This window comes from Salmo salar, chromosome 14, assembly GCF_965601325.2.
Source record: "Salmo salar chromosome 14, fSalSal1, whole genome shotgun sequence".
NCBI lineage: Eukaryota > Metazoa > Chordata > Actinopteri > Salmoniformes > Salmonidae > Salmo > Salmo salar.
Window position 1 is genome coordinate 101255840 of NC_138304.1, and position 27609 is coordinate 101283448.

Genomic DNA, 27609 nt, shown 5'->3' on the forward strand with positions numbered 1-27609 from the left:
TTATTACCCATCTACTTTGAAGTTTAACCTCGTAGAAGAAAAGCTTTGTGCTCGAGAGGAGCGTTCGAGTGCTGCAAACCGTTTCTCTCTCTTGAAGTCTCAGCTCTGAATTATCACCATTGCCCTGTAGAGTAGCTGGTAGAAAAATATAACTCTGAATAAATAAACACTTTTGTTCATGTTTTTTTATGAAACGCCACACTGGGGCTGTGCTGTCTGGAAGTGCTGAAGTGGCAGAGAGGGAGAGATACTAGAGGATGCGTCCCTTTACCTATGGGCCCTAGTCAAAAGCAGCCTAGAGAGGCTAGAGAGTTGTCTCTTATTGATCAAAGCCCCGTTTGGTGATGAGGTGTCAAGAGGCTGCGGTTGTCGAAGCGATGGTTCTTCAGGGCTGCAGCTTTGACAGACCCAGCTGCTGGATGCAGCCTGGAGCCGAGGAAGGGGAGGGAGTGGGTGTGCATGAGCTCAAAAACTCAAGTCGAAATTTGATGTTTGTTTAACATAGTGAGTAGGGCTGGTACGGTAATTGTATAACCGTGACGATGAAGAACGTAAAGAAATAATCAATAACCATCATAACTGTTGTAGTATGAAAACGTTATTGTATTTATAAGTAACTATATCCAGTAAACCCTATAGCAGTAGTGTAAATGAGTGATTATTCTTAGCAATAGTTTTTCTACCTTAATCTGTCAAACTGTCTCCGTCTCCTTCCTCCAACGATCTCTCCCTTTGAAGCTGTAACATGATCTGCATCTATAGCCTAGTATGCAGGGCAGGCTACAGTGGCTTGCGAAAGTATTCAGGCATTTTTCCTATTTTGTTGCCTTACAACCTGGAAATAAAATGGATTTTTGTGGGGTTTGTATCATTTGATTTACACAACATCCCTACCACTTTGAAGATGCAAATTATTTTTAATTGTGAAACAAACAAGAAATAAGACAAAAAAACTGAAAACTTAAGCGTGGATAACTATTCACCCCCTCAAGGTCAATACCTTGTAGAGCCACCTTTTTCAGCAATTACAGCTGCAAGTCTCTTGGGGTATGTCTCTATAAGCTTGGCACATCTAGCCACTGTGCAATACTGTTCCAGCTCCTTCAAGTTGGATGGGTTTAGCTTTAAGTCATACCACAGATTCTCAATTGGATTGAGGTCTGGGCTTTGACTAGGCCATTCCAAGACATTTAAATGTTTCCCCTTAAACCACTTGAGTGTTGCTTTAGCAGTATGCTTAGGGTCATTGTCCTGCTGGAAGGTGAACCTCTGTCCCAGTCTTAAATCTCCGGAAGACAGAAACAGGTTTCCCTCAAGAATTTCCCTGTATTTAGCGCCATCCATCATTCCTTCATTTTGGACCAGTTTCCCAGTCCCTGCCGATGAAAAACATCCCCACAGCATGATACTGCCACCACTATGCTTCACTGTGGGGATGGTGTTCTCGGGGTGATGGGAGGCGTTGGGTTTGCGCCAGACATAGCATTTTCCTTGATGGCCAAAAAGCTACATTTTAGACTCATCTAACCAGAGTACCTTCTTCCATATGTTTGGGGACTCTCCCACAACACCAAACATGTTTGCTTATTTTTTTCATTAAGCAATGGCTTTTTTCTGTCCACTCTTCCGTTAAGCCCAGCTCTGTGGAGTGTACGGCTCTTAAAGTAGTCCTATGGACAGATTCTCCAATCTCCGCTGTGGAGCTTTGCAGCTCCTTCAGGGTTATCTTTGGTCTCTTTGTTGCCTCTCTGATTAATGCCCTCCTTGCCTGGTCCGTGAGTTTTGGTGGGCGGCCCTCTCTTGGCAGGTTTGTTGTGGGGCCATATTCTTTCCATTTTTTAATAATGGATTTAATGGTGCTCCACGGGATGTTCAAAGTTTCAGATATTTTTTTATTACCAAACCCTGATCTGTACTTCTCCACAACTTTGTCCCTGAGCTATTTGGAGAGCTCCTTGGTCTTCATGGTGTTGCTTGCTTGGTGGTGCCCCTTGCTTAGTGGTGTTGTAGATCGGGGGCCTTTCAGAACAGGTGTATATATACTGAGATCATGTGACAGATCATGTGACACTTAGATTGCACACAGGTGAACTTTATTTAACTAATTATGTGACTTCTGAAGGTAATTGGTTGCACCAGATCTTATTTATGGGCATCATAGCAAATGCTTAGGGTCATTGTCCTGCTGGAAGGTGAACCTCTGTCACAGTCTCAAATCTCTAGAAGAGAGAAACAGATTTCCCTCAAGAATTTCCCTGTATTTAGCGCCATCCATCATTCCTTCATTTCGGACCAGTTTCCCAGTCCCTGCCGATGAAAAACATCCCCACAACATGATACTGCCACCACCATGCTTCACTGTGGGGATGGTATTCTTGGGGTGATGCGAGGCGTTGGGTTTGCGCCAGACATAGCGTACATATGCACGCACCACTTTTCCGATTTTCTTTAAAAAAATATATTTAAAAAAATATATATATATTTTTCATTTCGCTTCACCAATTTTGACTATTTTGTGTATGTCCATTACATGAAATCCAAATTAAAATCAATTTCAATTACAGGTTGTAATGCAACAAAATAGGAAAAATGCCAAGGAGGATGAATACTTTTGCAAGGCACTGTATGTTGTATCCTGCTATGCTAAAAGCCACCATCTCTGGCTGAAATGAACTACCAAATGCCATTCTTGGTAAGTGTGGACATTTCTAAGTGAATGTGAATCTGAGAGAAGTTGAAATCCATGCTAGGCTAGCAAATGTTGTAATATACATTCACCGGCCAGGTTATTAGGTACACCCATCAATTACCTGGTCAGACCCCCCCCCCCCCCCCCCCCCCCCCCTTTGCATTCAGTCAGAACAAACTAAATTCTTCAGGACATGGATTCTACAAGGTGTCGGAAACATTCATTGCTCAATTGGTATCAAAGGACCGAATGTGTGCCAGGAAAACATTCCCCACACCAGTACTCCACCTCCACCAGTCTGTACCAGGCAGGATGGGTCCATGGATTGATGCTGCTTACGCCAAATCCTGCTATCAGCATGACGCAAAAGGAACCGGGATTCGGCGAAGCAGGCAATGTTTTTCCACTCCTCAAATTGTCCAGTGTTGGTGATGGCGTGCCCACTGGAGCCTCTTCTTCTTGTTTTTAGCTGATTGGAGTGAAACCCGGTGTGGTCGTCTGCTGCAAATAGCCCATCCGTGACAAGGACCAACGAGTTGTGCGTTTCCAAGATGCCGCTCTACACACCACTGTTGTACTGTGCCGTTATTTTGTCTGGTTGTGGCCCACCTGTTAGCTTGCGCGATTCTTGCCATTCTCCTTCGACCTCTCTCATCCGTGTGCTGTTTCCCACCACAGGACTGCCGGTGCCTGGTAAACCCAAGACAATGTCTGTGTGTGAAAAGCAGCTCAGGAGGGCAGACATTTTAGAATTACTGGAACCGGCACGCCTGGCACCGACGATCATACCACCCTCAACGTCGGTTAGGTCAATCACGTTCAATCGAACAGTAACTGAATGCCTCGATGCCAGTCTGGCTGCTTTATATAGCAAGCCAAGGCCACCTAATAAACTGTATGTGCGCAACAGCTACAACTGCATGACCTCTGGGTGATAGACTGTTTACCGCGGTTGCTAAGTAACGGAAAACAACGTGCTACTGCTGCTGCTGGAAGCAGCGCTGCAGACAGAGAGAAGAAAATAGCGTACCTTTTGGCTATTTGAATAGTTCTAAAACGGTGACCGTGGACATTTGCTTGACAATTTACCTGCTTCTAGGGCTACGTCCCAAATGGCAACCTATTATATTCCCTATTATGGGCCCTGCTTGATAGTAGTGCACGATATAGGGGAATATAGGGCCATTTGGAACGCTAACTATTACAGATCTGTTATGTCTCTCCTTAGCTCGTCACCGAGATCAGGTAGAGAGAGAGAGCCTCCTCTTCTTCCTTCCTCCATATTCCCTCGCTGTCAAGCCTTCTGCCAGAACCCTTCCTGTCAATCTTTCTGCAAGCACCCTTCCTGTCAAGCCCTGTTCAGCACCCTTCCTGTCAAGCCCTGTTCAACACCCTTCCTGTTAAGCCCTCTTCAGGCACCCCCGTCTAAAGTGATGCCAATTAACAATTCTCTTTCTAGACTCAGACAGCATGAAAACATCCTCTCTCTCTCTCCATTCAGGATGAGCTAGAAAAACAACACACAGACCCCATCTCTCTTATTTCATTACAATGGAAACTGATTTCCTCCATTTCATCAGGCACTCAGGTGTGTGTGTTTGTGTCTGCGTCTGCGTCTGCTAATAATACGGCGCTCCACCACCTTTGTGATTGAAAAAGCTTCTTCCACATTCCCTAACACACAAGTGGTGATCTCCACCCTGCTACCACGAAAATACTTTCACCTTGCCACCGTAGAGCGGGTGAATGCATGCATTTTCCCGGTACTGTGTCTCAAAACCTAATGTCTTTGGCTCGAGGATTGGACAGGTTTATGACAGAGTTGTTTATCTGCCGTGCGACGAGAGACGACGCTCCCTTGCCGCTGTTCTGTGGAGGACGTTCCTTTGGAGCGTCATCTCTCGTCGCACGGCAGATAAACAACTCTGTCATAAACCTGTCCAATCCTTTAAAAACCTACACAGCAAGCTAAATGGGAGAGAAAATGATAATGTTATTGAGCTAATTTACGAGGGTGGAGTGATTTTATCATAAAGTGGATCTGTCCAATGTGACATTTTTTTTGTTGTTGTCAAAGGGTAGAAACTGGTAGATGTCTGGAACTCAGTCCAGAATGGGGGTGGATGGGTACAGGAGGGGTGCGTTGCGGTTGGTTGGTTGGTTGGTTGGTTGGGGTGTGTTTGGGTACCTGTGTGTGTGAGTGAGTGTTTGATACAGTAAGTATGTCGTGCTTGTACCCTGGTGACATCTTAGAGAGATGAGAGGAACCTCTGACCTGTACCCAGATAGACCCCCCCACCCACTGGTAGACAGGACGTCCACCTGGTGCTCCCAGCTGTGAAACACCAACCCTTCCTCACCCACCCATTCTTTTTTTTCTATTGTGTTATTGACTGTACGCTTGTTTATTCCTATGGTGTAACTCTGTGTTGTTGTTTGTGTTGCATTGCTCTGCTTTATCTTGGCCGAATCGCAGTTGTAAATGAAAACTTGTTCTGAACTAGTTTATCTGGTTAAATAAAGGTGAAATAAACAAAAACAGTTCTAAGCCCTCCTCTCTCTCTCTCTCTCTTCTTCAGACGTCTCAGGAGTTTCTGAACCAGCTGATGTCTAAGTTGGGGGGTAAGAACCCCGAGGAGACGGGGGGTTTCCAAGAGGCCCCTCTGGCCTACGATGCAGTGTGGGCCCTGGCTCTGGCCCTCAACAAGACCGTTGGCCCTCTAAAGGCCAAGGGCCGCAGGCTGGAAGACTTCAACTACAACAACCGAGATATCACCGCCGAGATCTACCGTGCTCTCAACACCAGCTCATTCGAAGGAGTGTCGGTGAGTATCTTATATGTAACCACAGAGAGAGGATGGAAATTGAAGAGAAAGAGGAGAGGTTTGTGGTTGTACTGAGAGAGAGAGAGAGAGAGAGAGAGAGAGAGAGAGAGAGAGAGAGAGAGAGAGAGAGAGACTATCTTTCCCTTGACCCGTCGCTGCACCTAAACTCAATATGACCGGCTGATTAGGTAATCGAGAATATGAAATAGTAAAAAAAAACATCCCTATAAAGGGCAACGTGCTTCCAGCTTTCCTCTGCCTATGAGTGAACTAACATCGGCCAGTATGAAGGCCATGCAAACAAGTGAATACCCTGCACTGAGAGAACTCACGCCAAGAGAACCTACACTCAGACCACAGCATCACCAGCCACATAGCAACCAGCTAAGACCACCCCAAGCAAACCCTGGCCACACTCTATATAGACCCCCCCATATCAGGACCCTTCATTTTACATATGTCTAGAAATGAATAAGAAAAAAAGATAATCATTTTTTCTATTAATTTACCCCCCCAATAGAATCCCCATACATTAATGAAGACAGCTTCTCCACCCTAGAGGAGGAGATCAACAATTTCCAGGCCCAGGGTCATGTACTAGTCTGTGGCGACCTAAATGCCATAACTGGACAAGAACCTGACACTTTCAGCAGAAAGGGGGACGAACACCTACCTGGAGGTGACATCATTCCCTCCCAAATATGTCCCCCTAAACACAATTATGACAAAATAACCCCCAAAAATAGGTCACAACTCCCTGCAGCTCTGTTGCACACTGGGTCTGTAATAAGTCAATGGTAGGCTACGAGGGGACTCCTACGGTAGGTACACCTATACCTCATCTCTTGGCAGTAGTACTGTAGACTACTTTATCACTGACCTCAACCCAGAGTCTCTCAGAGCGTTCAGTCAGTCCACTGACACCCCTATCAGATCACAGCAAAATCACACTCTACTTGAACAGAGCAATACTCAATCATGAGACATCAACGCCAAAGGAACTGAATAATATTAAGAAATGCTATAGCTGGAAGGAAAGTAGTGTGGAAACCTACCAAAAAACAATTAGGCAACAACAAATTCAATCCCTTTTAGACAACTTCCTGGACAAAACATTTGACTATAATAGTGAAAGTAGAAACTTAGCAGTAAAAAGCCTAAATAGTATATTTGACCTTTCAGCTTCCCTATCAAATATAAAAATTAAAGCAAACAACTTAAGAAAATGTTTAACAAGGACAAATGGTTTGATGAAGATTGCGAAAACCTAAGAAATAAATTGACAAACCTGTCCAGCCATAAACACTCTGTTCAACATGTACGGTATATCAATGAATTGGCGAGGTCACTAGAACAGTCTGCAGCACCCAGCCTCACCTTACTAGAGTCAAATGTCTACTGTTTGTTGATGATCTGGTGCTGCTGTCCCCAACCAGGGAGGGCCTACAGCAGCACCTAGATTTTCTGCACAGATTCTGTCAGACCTGGGCCAAAAATAACAGTGTTCCAGAAAAGGTCCAGTTGCCAGGACCACAAATACAAATTCCATTTAGACACCATTGCCCTGGAGCACACAAGAAGAATAAATACCTTGGCGTAAACATCAGCACCACAGGTAACTTCCACAAAGCTGTGAACGATCTAATAAACAAAGCAAGAAGGGCCTTCTGTGCCATCAAAAGGAACATAAAATTCAACATCCCAATTGGGATCTGGCAAAGAACACTTGAATCAGTTATAGAACCCATTGCCCTTTATGGTTGTGAGGTCTGGGGTCCACTCACAAACCAAGAATTCACAAAATGGGACAAACACCAAATTGAGTCTTTGCATACAGAATTCTGCAAAAACATCCGCTGTGTACTATGTAAAACACCAAATAATGCATGCAGAGTAGAATGAGGACGATATCCGCTAATGATCAAAATCCAGAAAAGAGCGGTTAAATTCTACAACCACCTAAAAGGAAGCGATTCCCAAACCTTCCATAACAAAGCCCTCACTTACAGAGACATTAACCTGGAGAAGAGTCCTCTAAGCAAGCTGGTCCTGGGGCTCTGTTCACAAACACAAACAGACCCCACATAGACCCAGGACAGCAACACAATTAGACCCCAAAAAATCATGAGAAAACAAAAAGATAATTACTTGGAAAGTGTAAAAATGTAAAAACTGAGCAAACTAGAATGTTATTTGGCCCTAAACAGAGTATACATAGTGGCAGAATAACTGACTACTGTGACTGACACAAAATAAAGGAAAGCTTTGACTATGTACAGACTCAGTGAGCATAGCGTTGCTATTGAGAGAGGCTGCCATAGGCAGACCTAGCTCTCAAGAGAAGACAGGCTATGTGCACACAGCCCACACAATTAGGTGGAAACTGAGCTGCACTTCCTAACCTCCTGCCAAATGTATGACCATATTAGAGACACATATTTCACTCAGATTACACAGACCCACAAAGAATTAGAAAATGAATCTCATTTTGATAAACTCTCATGTCTATTAGGTGAAATACCACAGTGTGCCATCACAGCAGCATTATTTGTGACCTGTTGTCACAAGAAAAGGGCAACCAGTGAAGAACAATCACCATTGTAAATACAACCCATATTTATGTTTATTTATTTTCCATGTTGTACTTTAACTATTTGCACATCGTTACAACACTTTACATAGCCCTAGTATGACATTTGAAATGTCTCTATTCCTTTGAAACGTAAGTGAACTTACTGCTCAGTTTAGATTGTTTATTTCACGTTTGTTTATTATCTATTTCACTTGCTTTGGCAATGTAAACATATGTTTCCCATGCCAATAACGCCGATTGAATTGAGAAAGAGAGACAGCCAGATAGACGGCCATCAAGAGAGAGAGACATACACACAGAAAGAGAGAGAGAGAGATAGATAGAGGCACAGAGAGAGAGATCGAGAAAGAAAGCGATGGAGAGAGAGAAAGAAAGAGAGAGAGACACAGAGAGAGCGAGATACAGACAGAGATGCGAGAGAGACCCAGATAACAACAAATGTTGCCACAACTTTAGAGAACGTTTCCTTAAGTGTCTCGTAAGGTCATTACTTACCGTTTTCATAGGAGAGTTCTAGTGACGTGCAAGGAGTGTTTCCAAGAGATCATCCCCTTAATGTAAACAGAACGTCTTTAGGGAAGAATATTTTCCTAAACCTCAGAAAACTGAAAACATGAATGTTCTTGAAACATGTCTAGAACATTAATAGCTTATGTTCTGAGAACATTGCAACCACGTTCTGGGTATGTTTGGTGTGACGTTGATGGAATATTCTCCTAAACGTCAGAAAACTGAAAGAGAGAGAGAGAGAGGTGTTAAAAAAATGTAAGTGGTATACAGTTTATCTTCATTATTGTTCTTCCTACAGGGCCATGTTGTGTTTGATGCCCAGGGTTCTAGAATGGCCTGGACTCTTATTGAGCAGCTGCAAGGTACAGTACTCTCTCTATTCCTCATGTATACAATAAATCACAAAAAAATGTCCTCCAACTAGCCCACGGCTGGTGACATCTTGGAATTTTGAACATCAAACATCGGCATGGCACCAATCTTGGATCCGGGTAGTAACATTTGTGGTGTACCCAGCGTGGATGGTGCCCAAAATCCTTCAGTTCTATCCCTGTCCATAATCATGAGTATCAACCACATACAATGCTCTAGGAATTATTCATACCCCTTGACTTATTACACATTTTGTTGTGTTGTTGGATTAAATCAATGTTTATTTTCTTCACACAATACCTCGTAATGACAAATTGAAAACTTGCTATTATAAATGTTAGCAAATATATTGAAAATGAAATACAGAAATATATAATTTACATACAGAATCAGTCAAAAGTTTGGACACTCCTACTCATTCAAGGGTTTTTCTTTTTTTTTTACTACATTTTACATTTACATTTTAGTCATTTAGCAGACGCTCTTATCCAGAGCGATTTACAGTAGTGAATGCATACATTTCATGTATTATTATATATTATATAATTATATTATTAAATTATATATTATTTAATTATTATTTAATTATATATTAAATTATATTATTATATATATTATATATTATTAAAAAAAAAAAAAAATATTTTTTTATTTGTATTTTTGTTGTTGTTGACTGTTGCAGAATAATAACAGTGAAGAGAAGAAAACTATGAAATAACACATATGGAATCACGTAGTGACCAAAAAAGTGTTAAACAAATGTAAATATATTTTATATTTGAGACTCTTCAAAGTAGCCACTCTTTGCCTTGATGACAGCTTTGCACACTCTTGGCATTCTCTCAACCAGCTTCACCTGGAATGCTTTTGCAACAGTCTTGAAGGAGTTCCCACATATGCTGAGCACTTGTTGGCTGCTTTTCCTTCACTCTGCGGTCCAACTCATCCCAAACCATCTCAATTGGGTTAAGGTCGTGTGATTAGGGAGGCCAGGTCATCTGACGCAGCACTCCATCACTCTCCTTCTTGGTCAAATAGCCTTACACAGCCTAGAGGTGTGTTGGGTCATTGTCCTGTTGAAAAACAAATGATAGTCCCTCTAAGCGCAAACCAGATGGGGTGGTGTATTGCTGCAGAATGCTGTGGTAGCCATGCTGGTTAAGTGTGCCTGGTTTTCTAAATAAATCACAGACAGTGTCACCAGCTAAGCACCCCCACACCATCACACCTCCACCTCCTCCTCCATGCTTCACCATAGGGATGGTGCCAGGTTCCCTCCAGACGTGACGCTTGGCATTCAGGCCAAAGAGTTCAATCAGACCAGAGAATCAGACCAGAGAATCTTTCTCATCTTTCTCATGGACTGAGAGTCCTTTAGATGCCTTTTGGCAAACTCCAAACCGGCTGTCATGTGCCTGTTACTGAAGAGTGGCTTCTGTCTGGAAATTCTATCATAAAGGCCTGATTGTGGAGTACTGCAGAGATGGTGGACCTTCTGGAAGGTTCTCCCATCTCCACAAAGGAACTCTGGAGGTTTGTCAGAGTGACCACCGGGTGGCCAGCTCTAGGAAGAGTCTTGGTGGTTCCAAACTTCTTCCATTTAAGAATGATGGAGGCCACTGTGTTTTTGGGAACCTTCAATGCTGCTGAAATTTTTTGGTACCCTTCCCCAAATCTGTGCCTCGACACAATCCTTTCTCGGAGCGCTACGGACAATTCCTTCAACATCATGGCTCGTTTTTTGCTCTGACATGCACTGTCAACTGTGGGACCTTATATAGACAGGTGTGTGCCTTTCTAAATCATGTCCAATCAATTGAATTTACCACAGGTGGACTCCAATGAAGTTGTAGAAATATCTCAAGGATGATCAATGGAAACAGGATGCACCTGAGCTCATTTTCGAGTCTCATAGCAAAGGGTCTGAATACTTATGTAAATAAGGTATTTCTGTTTTTTATTTTCAATACATTTGCAAAAATGTCTAAAAACCTGTTTGCACTTCGTCATTATGGTGTATTGTGTTTAGATTGGTGAGTGAAAACATGTATTTAATCAATTTTGGAATAAAGTTGTAACAACATTTGGAAAAAGGGAAGGGGTCTGAATACTTTCCAAATGCACTGTGCAGTAAATTTTCTTCCTGTTTACACAATGTACTGTATCATAATCATAATCAAGAGTATCCTTTTACAGTACGTTCTGCCATAAGGTCTATAACTTTAACCATTTGACAAGTGTAGATTTATCTAATTCTTTTTTTATTCTCTACCAATCAGAATCCATTTACACATTGCTGACAAGTATTTTACTGCATAAAAACACAATATGTTCCATATACTGAATTTACTAACAATATGAGGTTTCTTATGTGTGTGTTGACGGGTTAGGTTTATGCATGAGTGTGTGTGTGTGTGTGTGTGTGTGTGTGTGTGTGTGTGTGTGTGTGTGTGTGTGTGTGTGTGTGTGTGTTTAGGGGTTAGGTTTATGCCCAGACACATCTGTTCAGTAAGTCTCATGAACAATAAGGGTCTCAATATTGTCCCCTGGCGCAGCTGTACTTACTCATAATACTTATAATTATAAAACTTATAATTATAGCAGAAAAAATTAAATGAACATGTGCATAAAAAGTTAATAGCTCCATAAAATATTTCAGTCAATGTTGGAGGGTTTCCCAAATTAGCTGTTCTGAAATGTATCAGTTTTTCTTGCAATTACAATAAACCCGAAAGCCCAGTTACAATCATGTTTAAAAAATCTCCATGAGGAGAGAGACAGACAGAGACGTGAGGGAGAGAGCGAGAAAGAGAGAGAGAGAGAGAGAGAGAGACAGACAGACAGACAGACAGACAGACAGACAGACAGACAGACAGACAGACAGACAGACAGACAGACAGACAGACAGATCAAGAGAGAGAATGACAGACAAACAGACAGAGAGACAGAGATGAGAGAGAGACCCAGATAGCAACAAACGTTCCCACAACTTCAGAGGGGGGAGAGAGAGAGAGAGAGAGAGAGAGAGAGAGAAACCAAAACAAACAAACCAAAACAAAGGTAAAGTCTTTTCATGTTTAGTCGATTTCAAAAAAGCCTTTGACTCAATTTGGAATAAGCTATACAAATTGATGGATAGCGATGTTGGGGGATAAAGGTACGACATTATAGAATCCATGTTCACAAACAACAAGTGTGGGGTAAAAATTACAAAAAACACACACATTTCTTTCCACAGGCCGTGGGGTGAGACAGGGATGCAGCTTAAGCCCCTCCCTCTTCAACATATATATCAACGAATTGGCGAGCGCACTAGAACAGTCTGCAGCACCCGGCCTCACCCTACTAGAATCTGAAGTCAAAGGTCTACTGTTTGCTGATTATCTGGTGCTTCTGTCTCCAACCAAGGAGGGCCTACAGCAGCACTTAGATCTTTTGAACAGATTCTGTCAGACCTGGGCCCTGACAGTAAATCTCAGTTAGACAAAAATAATGGTTCCAAAAAGGGTCCAGTTGCCAGGACCACGAATACAAATTCCATCAAGACACCGTTGCCCTAGAGCACAAAAAACTATACATACCTCGGCCTAAACATCAGCGCCACAGGTAACTTGCACAAAGCTGTGATCGATCTGAGAGACAAGAAAAGAAGGGCCTTCTACGCCATCAAAGGGAACATAAAATTCAACATGCCCCAGGACAGCAACACAATTAGTCCCTACCAAATCATGAGAGAACTAAAAACAAAAAGATAATTACTTGACGCATTGGAAAGAATTTTTAAAAACAGCTCACACTAGAATGCTATTTGGCCCTTAGGGATAGGCACGTAAATTATGGAGCATTTTGTGTCACGATCGCAGATTTTAGAGAAACAACAAATGTCGGTACATATACAGTGAGGGAAAAAAGTATTTGATCCCCTGCTGATTTTGTACGTTTGCCCACTGACAAAGAAATGATCAGTCTATAATTTTAATGGTAGGTTTATTTGAACAGTGATAGACAGAATAACAACAAAACAAACCAGAAAAAAGCATGTCAAAAATGTTATAAAATGATTTGCATTTTAATGAGGGAAATACGTTTTTGACTGTAACGGCTGTCGTAGAGAGGGGACCAAAGCGCAGCGTGTTGATTGCTTATGATGAATATTAATTATAACTCAAAACACTAGGAAAAATAACAAAGAGAAAAAATGAAAGCGCACAGTTCTGTCAGGTACATAAACTAAACAGAAGATAACTACCCACAAACACAGGTGGAAAAAAACCCTATTGAAGTATGATCTCCAATTAGAGACGAGGACCAGCTGCCTCTAATTGGAGATCATCCCAAAAAACAACAACATAGAAATAGAAAAACTAGAACCTAAACATAGATATACAAAACATAGAAAAACACAAAACACCCCCTGTCACGCCTTGACCTACTCTACCATAGAAAATAACATCTTACTATGGTCAGGACGTGACATTGACCCCTCTGCAAAACATGACTTAGTACTTGGTGGCAAAACCCTTGTTGGCAATCACAGAGGTCAGACGTTTCTTGTAGTTGGCCACCAGGTTTGCACACATCTCAGGAGGGATTTTGTCCCTCTCCTCTTTGCAGATCTTCTCCAAGTCATTAAGGTTTCAAGGCTGACGTTTGGCAACCCAAACCTTCAACTCCCTCCACAGATTTTCTATGGGATTAAGGTCTGGAGACTGGCTAGGCCACTCCAGGACCTTAATGTGCTTCTTCTTGAGCCACTCCTTTGTTGCCTTGGCCGTGTTTTTTGGGTCATTGTCATGCTGGAATACCCATCCACAACCCATTTTCAATGCCCTTGCTGAGGGAAGGAGGTTCTCACCCAAGATTTGACGGTACATGGCCCCGTCCATCGTCCTTTTGATGCGGTGAAGTTGTCCTGTCCCCTTAGCAGAAAAACACCCCAAAGCATAATGTTTCCACCTCCATGTTTGACGGTGGGGATGGTGTTCTTGGGGTCATAGGCAACATTCCTCCTCCTCCAAACACGGCGAGTTGAGTTGATGCCAGAGAGCTCCATTTTGGTCTCATCTGACCACAACACTTTCACCCAGTTGTCCTCTGAATCATTCAGATGTTCATTGGCAAACTTCAGACGGGCATGTATATGTGCTTTTTTGAGCAGGGGGACCTTGCGGGCGCTGCAGGATTTCAGTCCTTCACGACGTAGTGTGTTACCAATTGTTTTCTTGGTGACTATGGTCCCAGCTGCCTTGAGATCATTGACAAGATCCTCCCGTGTAGTTCTGGGCTGATTCCTCACCGTTCTCACGATCATTGCAACTCCACGAAGTGAGATCTTGCATGGAGCCCCAGGCTGAGGGAGATTGACAGTTCTTTTGTGTTTCTTCCATTTGCGAATAATCGCACCAACTGTTGTCACCTTCTCACCAAGCTGCTTGGCGATGGTCTTGTAGCACATCCCAGCCTTGTGTAGGTCTATAATCTTGTCCCTGACATCCTTGGAGAGCTCTTTGGTCTTGGCCATGGTGGAGAGTTTGGAATCTGATTGATTGATTGCTTCTGTGGACAGATGTCTTTTATACAGGTAACAAGCTGAGATTAGGAGCACTCCCTTTAACAGTGTGCTACTAATCTCAGCATGTTACCTGTATAAAATACACCTGGGAGCCAGAAATTTTTCTGATTGAGATGGGGTCAAATACTTATTTCCCTCATTAAAATGCAAGTCAATTTATAAAAGTTTTTGACATTATTTTTTGACATTATCTCCCTCACTAGCTTTAAGCACCAGCTGTCAGAGCAGCTCACTGATCACTGCACCTGTACATAGCCCATCTGTAAACAGCCCATCTATCTACCTACCTCATCCCCATACTGTATGTATTTATTTATCTTGCTCCTTTGCACCCCAGTATCTCTACTTGCACATTCATATTCTGCACATCTACCATTCCATTGTTTAATTGCTATATTGTAATTACTTCGCCACCATATTTATTGCCTTAACTTACCACATTTGCACTCACTGTATATAGACTTTTTGTTTTCTTTTGTTCTACTGTATTATTGACTGTATGTTTTTTTTATTCCATGTGTAACTCTGTGTTGTTGTATGTGTCGAATTGCTATGCTTTATCTTGGCCAGGTCGCAGTTGCAAATGAGAACTTGTTCTCAACTAGTCTACCTGGTTAAATAAAGGTGAAATCAAATAAATAAAAAAACACAATGTCAGGAATTGTGAAAAACTGAGTTTAAATGTATTTGGCTAAGGTGTATGTAAACTTCTGACTTCAACTGTCAGTGCCTTATATTGGCTGAAAGCTTAAATTCTTGTTAATGAACCTACACTGTCCAATTTACAGTACCTATTACTACGAGAAAATGCCATGCTATTGTTTGAGGAGAGCGCCTAACAACAAAACACTTTTTTTCAAAGCGATAGGTTTGATAAATTCACCTCTGAAGGTGAAATGTGTACTTACATTCTGAAATCTTTCTCTGATTTATCATCTAAAGGGTCTCAGAGATAACATGAAGTGTTGTTTTGTTAGATAAAATCCTTTTTCATATCCTAAAAAGGTCCATATAGCACGCACGATCGATTTTGTATTTCCATTCGTTCAATTTGCAAGAAAGGAATCTGTGAAAATCTCACCCTAAACGTTGTTTGAATGAGTCAAATCACGTTCGTATCTATTCCTCAGAGATCCTAGAAGGTAACAAGACTTCACTATTTCATTAGGGGTGTAGTATATCCTATAGGACACCATATTTGGTCAGAGAGCAACGCCTTCATGGCACACCGATGACGTCGGCGGCCATCACTTGAACGACTGTGTCTGTCAAATAAGAACCAATCGGGGTCAAACAAAGCTAGCTAAATAGCCCTTTGAGTTGAGCTTTATGGGAATATCCGGAAACCATGTATATGTCGTAAAATGTCATTTCTAACCTTGTACGACAGCATGCCTTTTCATTTTGACAAATATTATAAGGATATTCACAGTTTTGAAGTTATGAAACTGTTTGCTTTGCAAATGTTGAACTTAAAACATGGCTACTCATACTTGGAAAGCTTAATCAAAGTCCAAGTATACAGATTTGACGATATTCTTGAAGAAAAATTGAATATGAATGCGAATGTTTCCTTCACGATTTGCCCAAATGTACCTGTGGACTTCACACTTAAACTCTTGTAGGTCAGGCATTCTTCAAGTTTTCCATCTGAAACTTTGCACATACACTGCTGCCATCTTGTGGACACTATCAGAATTACAAGCAGAGTGATGGCTAGAACTATGACCTTTCTCTTGCATTTCAAAGATGGTGGTAGAAAAAAGACTGGTTCGTTTTTTCTTTGTCTTATCTTTTACCAGATTTATTGTGTTATATTCTCCTACATTCCTTTCACATTTCCACAAACTGCGAAGTGTTTCCTTTGAAATGGTACCAAGAATATACATATCCTTGCTTCAGGGCCTGAGCTACAGGCAGTTAGATTTGGGTATGTCGTTTGGGCGAAAATTGAAAAAAAGGGGGCTATCCCTAAGTTTTAATTTTAACAGACAGTACACAGTGGCAGAATACCTGACTACTGTGACTGACACAAACTTAAGGAAAGCTTTGACTATGTTCAGACTCAGTGAGCATAGCCTTGCTATTGAGAAAGGCCTCCGTAGGCAAAGCTGGCTCTCAAGAGAAGACTGGCTATGTGTACACAGCCCACACAATTAGGTGGAAACTGAGCAGCACTTCCTAACCTCCTGCCAAATGTATGACCATATTAGAGACGCATATTTCCCTCAGATTACACAGACCCATTAAGAATTTGAAAACAAGTCCAATTTTGATAAACTCTCATGTCTGCTGGGTGAAATACCACAGTGTGCCATCACAGAAGCAAGATTTGCAACCTGTTGCCACAAGAAAAGGGCAACCAGTGAAGAGCAAACACCATTGTAAATACAACCCATATTTATGTTGATTTATTTTCCCTTTTGTACTTTAACTATTTGCACATCGTTACAACACTTTTGTAACTTTTGTGAGTTTAATGTTTACTGTGAATATTTGTATTATTTATTTCACTTTTGTTTATTATCTATTTCACTTGCTTTTTCCCATGCCAATAAAGCCCGTTAGACTTCCTTCCTTCCTTCCTTCCTTCCTTCCTTCCTTCCTTCCTTCCTTCCTTCCTTCCTTCCTTCCTTCTCTAAATTGTGTCCAGGTGTATTTGTTTTCTGTCTCCTTTTAATCCTTCTCCTCTTTACGTTAATATGTGCTTGTCTTATTCCTTTCATTTATATAGTTTATGTTGACGTCCATGCCTACGCATTGAGCAGTACTGTAGCCATGGCGATAAGAGAGGGAGAGGTAAGAGTACTCGTAGTTGTGAAACTCGGGTAAAAATAACTAGAACGTTTTTTTTTTAAGGTCTTTATTTTGCTTTAGTTTTTTTTTTTTTTTTCTCTTCTTAGCCCACCCCTTGTGGCTCCCTGGCAGCCTCCGCTGTCACACAGGAATGGTGTCGATAGCATCGTCTTATCTCTGGCTACGTCAGGCTAGCTGCCTGTGAGAGAGGCAGGCAGTGAGGTGGTGTTAGTTGGTTTGGCTGGCTGCGTTTTGATCATTGTGCCTGTGTTCAATCTGTCTGCTGCGTTGTGTCTGTTCTGACAGCGGCTGTGTCGGTGACTCATGTCGTCTCTCATGTGGGAAAACACTCTTTGTTTTTGTGGCGGCTGATGAAAAATTAAAGCTTGTTTTCCCAATCTCCTCTCCTCTCTGTTGCTTCCCCACCGTCCCAGAAAAGGAAGTGTTGTTTTGATTAATAATTTACTCAACGCTAATTGGAGTGGGTTTAGCCCAGGGCAGTTTGGAAGGGGCTTGGTTCTGGATGTATTAGTGTGCAGCACAGGCTAAGTGGACATGAGCTGATTCTCAGTCAGCCAGCATATCTACTGTATATCTACTGCATATCTACTGTATATCTACTGCATATCTACTGTATATCTGCTGCATATACTGCATATCCAGTGCATTTCTACTGCATATCTACTCTATATCTACTGTATACCTACTGTATATACTGCATATTCACTGTATATCTACTGCATACCTACTGTATATCTACTGCATATTCACTGTATATCTACTGCATATACTGCATATCCAGTGCATTTCTACTGCATATCTACTGTATATCTACTGTATACCTACTGTATATCTACTGTATATCTACTGTATATCTACTGCATATACTGCATATTCACTGTATATCTACTGCAAACCTACTGTATATCTACTGCATATTCACTGTATATCTACTGTATATACTGCATATCCAGTGCATTTCTACTGCATATCTACTGTATATCTACTGTATACCTACTGTATATACTGCATATTCACTGTATATCTACTGCAAACCTACTGTATATCTACTGCATATTCACTGTATATCTACTGCATATACTGCATATCCAGTGCATTTCTACTGCATATCTACTGTATATCTACTGTATACCTACTGTATATACTGCATATTCACTGTATATCTACTGCATACCTACTGTATATCTACTGCATATTCACTGTATATCTACTGCATATACTGCATATCCAGTGCATTTCTACTGCATACCTACTGTATATCTACTGTATATCTACTGTATATCTACTGCATATACTGCATATTCACTGTATATCTACTGCATACCTACTGTTTATCTACTGCATATCTACTGCATATCTACTGCATATTCACTGTATATCTACTGTATATCTACTGTATATCTACTGCATATATTGCATATTCACTGTATATCTACTGTATACCCACTAAATATTCACTGCATATCCAGTGCATTTCTACTGCGTATCTACAGCGTATCTACTGCGTACCTACTGCATATCTACGGTTTGTCTACTGCATATCTACTGCATATCCACCTTATATCTACTGTATATCTACTACATATCTACTGCATATCTACTGTTTGTCTACTGTATATCTACTGCATATCTACTGCATATCCACCTTAAATCTACTGTATATTTACTGCATATCTACTGCATATCTACTGGATTTCTTCTGTATATCTACTGCATATCTACTGCATATCTACTGGATTTCTACTGGATATCCACTGTATATCCACAGCATATCTACTGCTAATCTACTGGATATATACTGTATATCTACTGCATATCTACTGTATACCTACTGGATTTCTACTGCATATCTGCTGCATATCTGATGTGCATCTGCTGTATATCTACTGCTAATCTACTGGATATATACTGTATATCTACTGCATATCTACTGTATACCTACTGGATTTCTACTGCATATCTGCTGTGCATCTGCTGTATATCCAGTCATTTGACTGACTTGGCCCGCAGTAGGAGGGTACCGGGCAGAGGTCATGTTCAGCACACACAGCCTCCCCCCACGGTGAATGTGGATAGTGTAGCGGGCTCCACCATGTTGTTGTACGTAGCGGGCAAAGACAGTTCCTTGGGGTGGGCACTGTATTGACAGGAGTAATTAATTCTAAGTGTGTGTGTGTGTGTGTGTGTGTGTGTGTGTGTGTGTGTGTGTGTGTGTGTGTGTGTGTGTGTGTGTGTGTATGTATGTGGAATAATTATGTTTAATGATCAGCTGATAATTATAATGGTTTTTCATTTAAGCTCATTCCTTGTTCTGTTGGCTGGTCTGAAGACCCAGCATCCCTAGTGGTATCACAGCAATGTTTCTATTGTTACTCTTCTGAAAGACTGACAGGCTTTGATGTTGCAGAGTTCAGTCAGAGTTTCAGGACATTCCGTGTGTGTATTTATTGTATGGTGACCCCCTCTCTCTCTCCCTCCCTCTTCCCCCTTTACACACTCCCTCTCTTTCCCTCTCTGGCTCTGCCTCTCCCTCTCCTTACAGGAGGCAGCTATAAGAAGATTGGATACTTCGACAGTACCAAAGGCAATCTATCCTGGTATGGGAATGACAGGTGGATAGGTAAGACACATTCATTTATTATTGTCATACATTTTTGTGTTCCTTTATTTACCAGTGGAGTTAACTGATAATACATTCTCATTTACAGCAACGACCTGGGATAGTTACAAAACATAGGAAAAATACATGAACATAAAACATATATAAGCAAGTTAATAAAAAGAAAGCACAAGGTGAGGACCTTTTCTTAAGGAAAGAGAAAGGGGGGAAATAGAAGGTCATCACAGCCGTCATCCAATTTTAGCAAACTTTCCCTGAGACCGTGTCTGATAGCTCTCTCTCACACACACACACACACACACACACACACACACACACACACACACACACACACACACACACACTAAAACTGATGGAGCTGCTATGTAAACTGGCGGTTGTCACGCCCTGACCTGAGAGAGACGGTTTATTTCTCTATTTTGTTAGGTCAGGGTGTGGGATGGGCATTCTATGTTTTATATTTCTATGTTTTGGCCAGGTATGGTTTCCAATCAGAGGCAGCTGCCTATCGTTGTCTCTGATTGGGAACCATACTTAGACAGCCCATTTTCCGTCCTTGAGTTGTGGGATGTTATTTTTTGTACTGCTGTAAATCCAGCAAGACGTTACGGTCGTTTACCATTATTTATTATTTTGTTGAAGTGTTCTGAGTAAAAATAAATATCAAGATGAACACTTACCACGCTGCACCTTGGTCTACTCCTTTGGACAACCGTTACAGCGGTACTTTATACTGAGCATAAAGTGAGCAGGCGCAGTCATAGGACCATATGTTCTATCTCACAAGAGTGATATTATTTCATTTCATTTGACTAATTAAACATGATGAACAGTTCATATCGATGACAGGAAGAAAATGAATGGAAGACGCCGTGTGACAGTCAAAACAAAACAAAGGCGGAGGCAATCTCAGAGGCAATTTAACTGGAGCCGAATCCATGACCTTGACTTTGAGGAATGGGGGAAATGGGATGGTGCGGCTCTGCTCTGTAGTCTAATCAGCATGGCCGGGCAGCTAGCTTTGTGTTTACGTCCGTGTCAGAGGATGCGCCACCAAATGGTACCATATTCCCTTTATAGTGCACTACTTTCAACCAGAACCCTATTCCCTATATTGTGCACTATTTTCAACCAGAGCCCTATGGGTTTACCTAGGGTGTCATTTGGAATGCAGAGAGAATCAGTTCTGCCTCCGCGAACACTGAAAATATGCACATTTAACTAACGGTGCCTAATGGTTTGAGAAAAGTGGTTTTGTGCCTTTGAACCAAGACTGCGTCACAAGTGTTGTATTGGGAGTCAGTGTCTGAGTCAAAGAACAAGAACAAAAAAAATACTCAAATGACTCATTCAATGAACCAACGTTAATGAGGTTTTTGTTCCTATCAGCATCGTTTTGATTAGGGTTTACCTTTTTTAATTGGTTATTTAAAGTGTCGCTGGTCAGACTGGCGCCATGGTAACTAAACATCCTGTCATGTGCTAAGACCAATGTAAGTCCACGTTCTCATGTGGATTTGCTTCTAATGATTGTGTCAGTGTTTCAATAAATCAAGTATTAGGGTGGCATGCCAGTGCCCTGCCCTCTGCTCTTGTAACGAGTCCTCTAGGATGGAGACAGAAGGACACTACTAAACACACACACACACACACACACACACACACACACACACACACACACACACACACACACACACACACACACACACACACACACACACACACACACACACACACACACACACACACACACACACACACACACAGGATGATGCACTAGTCTGGGGGTTGTTGAAGACTCAGGCTGTGTCCCAAATGGCATAGTCTCTGGTCTAAAGTAGTGCACTATATAGTGCTCTGCTTTTGACCAGGGCCCATAGGGAATAAGGTCGTCTGTACAGACAGACCTATCATCATCCGACAACGCCTGCATGTCCCAAAAGGCCTTCTATTCCCCCCTTAAGGAAGGAACCTTGGCCTGCTATCTTACGGACAGCATGTCATCGTGCCATATGTCCTTATCCTTATCCCCTCTCCTGTCACGGTCACCAGAGCCCGGCGACGTCCCTTCACGCCACCGCATCACACCTGTCCCGTTTCCCGAGGTCTTCTCGGGGAAAGGGGCTAAAAATAGCCGGGGTGTGACGTGACAGAATAGGATCCTTTTGAAGGAGAGCGGGACTTTGTTCCAGATTGGCCGCCTCCACGTGTTGACCAGCTGGCGTCTGTAGCCAGCGTTTTGATTTTCACTCGCCCTCTGCAGCGACTCAGCTCTCTCTGTCTTCAACGCCCTCCGCCCTCTCTTGAAATCAAATCAGAGGCGCAGAGAAAGAGGACATCGGAGTCAGTGTTTGTATCATAACAGTTGCTGGCCTCGGTCTCGCTCTCTTCAAGCGTAACGACAGACACCTGTCCACCAATTTGGTCTCGCCCTCCTTTCCTCTCTTCTCTCTCTCATTCGTTCCATCTTTCTCTCCTGCTCTGTTTCTCTCATCCTCTCGCTGAGTTTTTTTTATTTGTCTTTGTTTGTTCACACTCTTCTCTCTCTCTCTCCTCCCTCATTCCATCGGTCGCCCTGACAACCACTGCATCGCTGCTTCCCTCTCATATCGCCGTGGCAACCATTATGGAGCCCCGTCGCCATGGTAACACACTGTCCCGATTCCACCATCAAGGGCAGGGAGAAGTATTAAAGAGAACACACTTGCCCAAAGGACACTACTAAACACACACACACACACACACACACACACACACACACACACACACACACACACACACACACACACACACTACAAATCCATGTAGTGCAAGCTAGGTTTCCCTTTGATTCACATGTCTACTGTACGATAATGTAGAGTGAGTTGAATGGCCAAGCATTGTTTCAACTCAAACACATCAACTACTTTTAGAAGCAACACAGTTGATCCGATCCCATAGGAAGGACTACAGATGATCAACCCCACAGGAAGGACTACAGATGATCAACCCCATAGGAAGGACTACAGATGATCAACCCCATAGGAAGGACTACAGATGATCAACCCCATAGGAAGGACTACAGATGATCAACCCCACAGGAAGGACTACAGATGATCAACCCCATAGGAAGGACTACAGATGATCAACCCCACAGGAAGGACTACAGATGATCAACCCCACAGGAAGGACTACAGATGATCAACCCCACAGGAAGGACTACAGATGATCAACCCCACAGGAAGGACTACAGATGATCAACCCCATAGGAAGGACTACAGATGATCCGATTCCATAGGAAGGACTACAGATGATCAACCCCACAGGAAGGACTACAGATGATCAACCCCACAGGAAGGACTACAGATGATCAACCCCACAGGAAGGACTACAGATGATCAACCCCACAGGAAGGACTACAGATGATCAACCCCACAGGAAGGACTACAGATGATCAACCCCACAGGAAGGACTACAGATGATCACGACCTTCCATAGGAAGGACTACAGATGATCAACCCCATAGGAAGGACTACAGATGATCAACCCCACAGGAAGGACTACAGATGATCAACCCCACAGGAAGGACTACAGATGATCAACCCCATAGGAAGGACTACAGATGATCAACCCCATAGGAAGGACTACAGATGATCAACCCCACAGGAAGGACTACAGATGATCAACCCCACAGGAAGGACTACAGATGATCAACCCCACAGGAAGGACTACAGATGATCAACCCCACAGGAAGGACTACAGATGATCAACCCCATAGGAAGGACTACAGATGATCCGATTCCATAGGAAGGACTACAGTTGATCCGATTCCATAGGAAGGACTACAGATGATCAACCCCACAGGAAGGACTACAGATGATCCGATTGAGATCCGATGGTTAAATGAGATCCGATGGTTACGGGTGCAATGCTACCCTGATCTACTGACTAACACGTGATACAAACACATCAAGCTCTGAACTAAGGATGTCCCAAATGCCACCCTACTCCCTATATAGTACTTTAGACCAGAGCCCTATATAGTACACTACTTTAGACCAGAGCTCTATTCCCTATATAGTACACTACTTTAGACCAGAGAACCTATTCCCTATATAGTGCACTACTTTAGACCAGAGCCGTATTCTCTATATAATGCACTACTTTAGACCAGGGCCCATAGTGCGCGCTATGTAGGGAATAGGGTGTCATTTGGGTCACACTATATACAACTTAGTGGCCCAAGCTAAACCATCACGTTTACAGCTTCACACATTCCTGGAACACTGAAGCACAGTGAAGCATGCAGAGACCATAGAATTACATAAAACAATGCGAACTACAGGAGCTGTATGGCAGAGACATAACCACATTCCCATCCCACCACTCCAGTGTCACACAAAAGAAGCTCTGCTATATTTTTAGTGCCAATTGCCATTTTATACTACAGTGTATTTCCTACATATCCATGGCTGGAAATGGGAGCTGTGTGTTTGTGGTTAGCTATCACTGCTGCCCTGTAATGCTATCAGATCACTGAAGGAGAGATAGAAGCCTGATAGACATCTGTCTCTCTCTCTCTCGCTCTAGCTCCCGCTTTCTGTCTCTCGGTCTCTCTGTCTCTCCCGCTCTTTCTCTCTCTCTCTCTCTCTCTCTCTCTCTCTCTCTCTCTCTCTCTCTCTCTGTCTGTCTGTCTCTCTCTCTCTCTCTCTCTCTCTCTCTCTCTCTCTCTCTTTCTCTCTCTCTCTGTCTGTCTGTCTGTCTCTCTCTCTCTCTCTCTCTTTCTCTGTCTTTCGCTCTCTCTCTCTCTCTCTCTCTCTCTCTCTTTATCTCTCTGTGACTCCTCTCTCCCTCTCCCCCTCTCTCTCTTTATATACATATATCTCTCTCTGTTTCTGTCTCTCTATCTTTCTCAATTTTCGCTCTCTCCCTTCATCTCTCCCCCTCTCCCTCCTGCTGTGTCTGATGCAGACTCCGATACAGTCAGAGAAAAAGGACTAGGCTGGACAACACATTTCACTTAAGTCATATAGCTACCTAGAACTGGGTCCCTGCTAATGCTCTCTTTCTCTCTCTTTCATTTCCCGTCTTTACTCGGTTTCTCTCTTTCTCTCCAAAGCATCTAATTTCTCTTGTTATTTCTAGCCCTCCTCTTTCCCTCCTCCTCTTTCCTCCCTCCTCTTTTCCTCCCTCCTCTCATCCCTGTTCTTTTATCCTATCACTCTTTCTCTCCCTTTTCCCTTCTCTCTTTGTGTTTAATCTCCATGAACCATCAGCCCACTTTCCATTGGCTGTGGTCCCATATTGCTTTTAATCCTGGTGCTGGGTTTGTGCTGTCTGTCTGTGCCTGACACCCATGTCTTTGATATGAACGCTGGGTGAACCCAATCCTGCATGGTGAAAGGTCTTTGATATGAACACAGTGACATAGATCTCAGGCACTAAGTGGATGGTTCTATGTACATGTTAATCTCTCTCTCTCTTTCACCATCTCTCTTCATCTATCACTTTCTAGCTCCCTTCATATACCTCTACCTCATCCTTTATCCCTCCATCTATCTCCATCGCTCTCTCATCCCCTATTTCCTGTCCCTCCATCTCTCTCCTTCTCTCTCCCTGTCCCTCCATGTCTCCCTCCCTCTCCTTGTTCCTCCATCTCTTTCCTTCTCTCTCCCTGTCCCTCCATGTCTCCCTCTCTCTCCTGTCCCTCCATCTCTCTCCTTCGCTCTCCCTGTCCCTCCATCTCTCTCCTTCGCTCTCCCTGTCCCTCTTTCTCTCTCCCTGTCCCTCCATCTCTCTCAATGTCGCCCTCTCTCTCCCTGTCCCTCCATGTCTACCTCTCTCTCCTTGTCCCTCCATCGCTCTCCTTCTCTCTCCTTGTCCCTCCAGGTATCCATCTCTCTCCCTGTCCCTCCATTTCTCTCCCTCCCTGTTCCTCCCTCTCTCCCTGTCCCTCCCTCCCCTTGGCCTGCAAGGGTTTCTGTCCGTCAGTTGTGATGTTAAATTGAGGTCTTGACTCTCTGTGGTCACTAAAGAGCCCATTGCACTCATAAGAGTAAGGGTTGTGAACCCTGGTGTCCTGGCTTTAGTCTCATCCTGAGCAACATACTTCCTTGGACACCAAATCCTCCCTAACTTCCAACTGGCTCATTCTACCCCAGCAAGTCTTTCTCGGGTCAATGCTATAATGAGATTGTATTCTCATTCAATTAACTTGAAAAAAAATGAAGGGTTTATTATAATAATGATCTCTCTCCTCTCCCCTCCTCTCCTCTCTTCTCTTCTTCCTCTCCTCTCTTCTCTTCCTCTCCCCTCCTCTCCTCTCCTCTCCTCTCCTCTCCTCTCTCCTCTCCTCTCCTCTCCTCTCCCTCTCTCCTCTCCTCTCCTGCTCCCTCCTCTCCTCTCCTCTCCTCTCCTCTCTCCCCCCTCTCCCCCTCCCCTCTCTCCCCTTCCCTCTCCCCTCCTCTCCTCTCCCCCCCTCCCCCCTTCCCTCTCCCCCTCCCCTCTCCTCCCCTCTCCCCCCCTCCCCTCCCCCTCCCCCCCTCCCCTCTTCCCCCCTCTCTCCCTCCCCCTCTCCCCCCCCTCTCCCTCTCCCCTCCCCTCAGGTCCCGGCCCCCCAGCAGATCAGACGGTGGTTATAGAGGAGTTTAGGTTCCTCTCTCAGAAGCTCTTTGTCTCTGTGTCTGTGTTCGCTGGACTGGGGATCTTACTGGGGATAGTGTGTCTCACATTCAACATCTACAACAGCAATGTCAGGTACGCAAAGACCAGTGTGTGTGGGAGGGTGGTGGTGACTGTGTGAGTGTAAAGCAGGGGGTGTGTGTGTGTGTGTGTGTGTGTGTGTGTGGTGTGTGCGTGCATAGAGCATTTTTTCTATCCCATTTTCTAAAGTGTTTGAATGTGGGAAATACAGTGTTTCAGATAATATAATTTCTCCTAAACCCATCCAAACACCTTGATGAAAAAAACAGCATAGACCAGCATAGGCAGGTGACCAGCCTTCATTGTGTTTTTTCACTGATGACCAGCCTTCGTTGTGTTTTTTCACTGGTGACCAGCCTTCGTTGTGTTTTTCACTGGTGACTTGCCTTCATTGTGATTTCGCTAGTGACAAGCATTTGTTGTGTTTTTGCTGGTAACGAGACCGTAAGGCACTACAGAGGGTTGTGCGGACGGCCCAGTACATCCATCCAGGACCTATATACTAGGCAGTGTCAGAAGAAGGCCCATAAAATTGTCAAAGACTCCAGCCATCCAAGTCATAGACTGTTCTTTCTGCTACCGCACGGCAAGCGGTGCCGGAGCGCCAAGTCTAGGTCCATTAGCCTCCTTAACAGCTTCAACCCCCAAGACATAAGACTGCTGAACAATTAATCAAATGGCCACCCAGACTATTTACATAGATCCCCCCCCCTTTGTTTTTACACTGCTGCTACTCTGTTTTATCTATGCATAGTCACTTCACCTCTACCTACATGTACAAATTACCTCAACCAACCTGTACCTGTCACGATTCTCTAAGACAGAACCCAGAAGCAGACCAGGACAAGGTGAGTAAAATGAAGGTGAGTATTTATTGGTAGTCTTGATGTGTAAATAGAATAATCCAGGAGACGGAACGGCAGCGGAGGT

The 27609-nt window shown here is 43.2% G+C and overlaps 1 protein-coding gene across 1 annotated transcript in view; it reads left to right on the plus strand.

Moving 5' to 3' along the window:
- LOC106570681 (gamma-aminobutyric acid type B receptor subunit 1) overlaps positions 1 to 27609 on the plus strand; it is a 123651-nt gene that overhangs the window by 52365 nt on the left and 43677 nt on the right. The window contains exons 7-10 of the mRNA XM_082961357.1: positions 5269 to 5514; positions 8916 to 8979; positions 19921 to 19998; positions 26583 to 26733. Coding sequence (XP_082817483.1) covers positions 5269 to 5514; positions 8916 to 8979; positions 19921 to 19998; positions 26583 to 26733 — 539 coding nt within the window. The remainder of the gene's footprint in view (positions 1 to 5268; positions 5515 to 8915; positions 8980 to 19920; positions 19999 to 26582; positions 26734 to 27609) is intronic.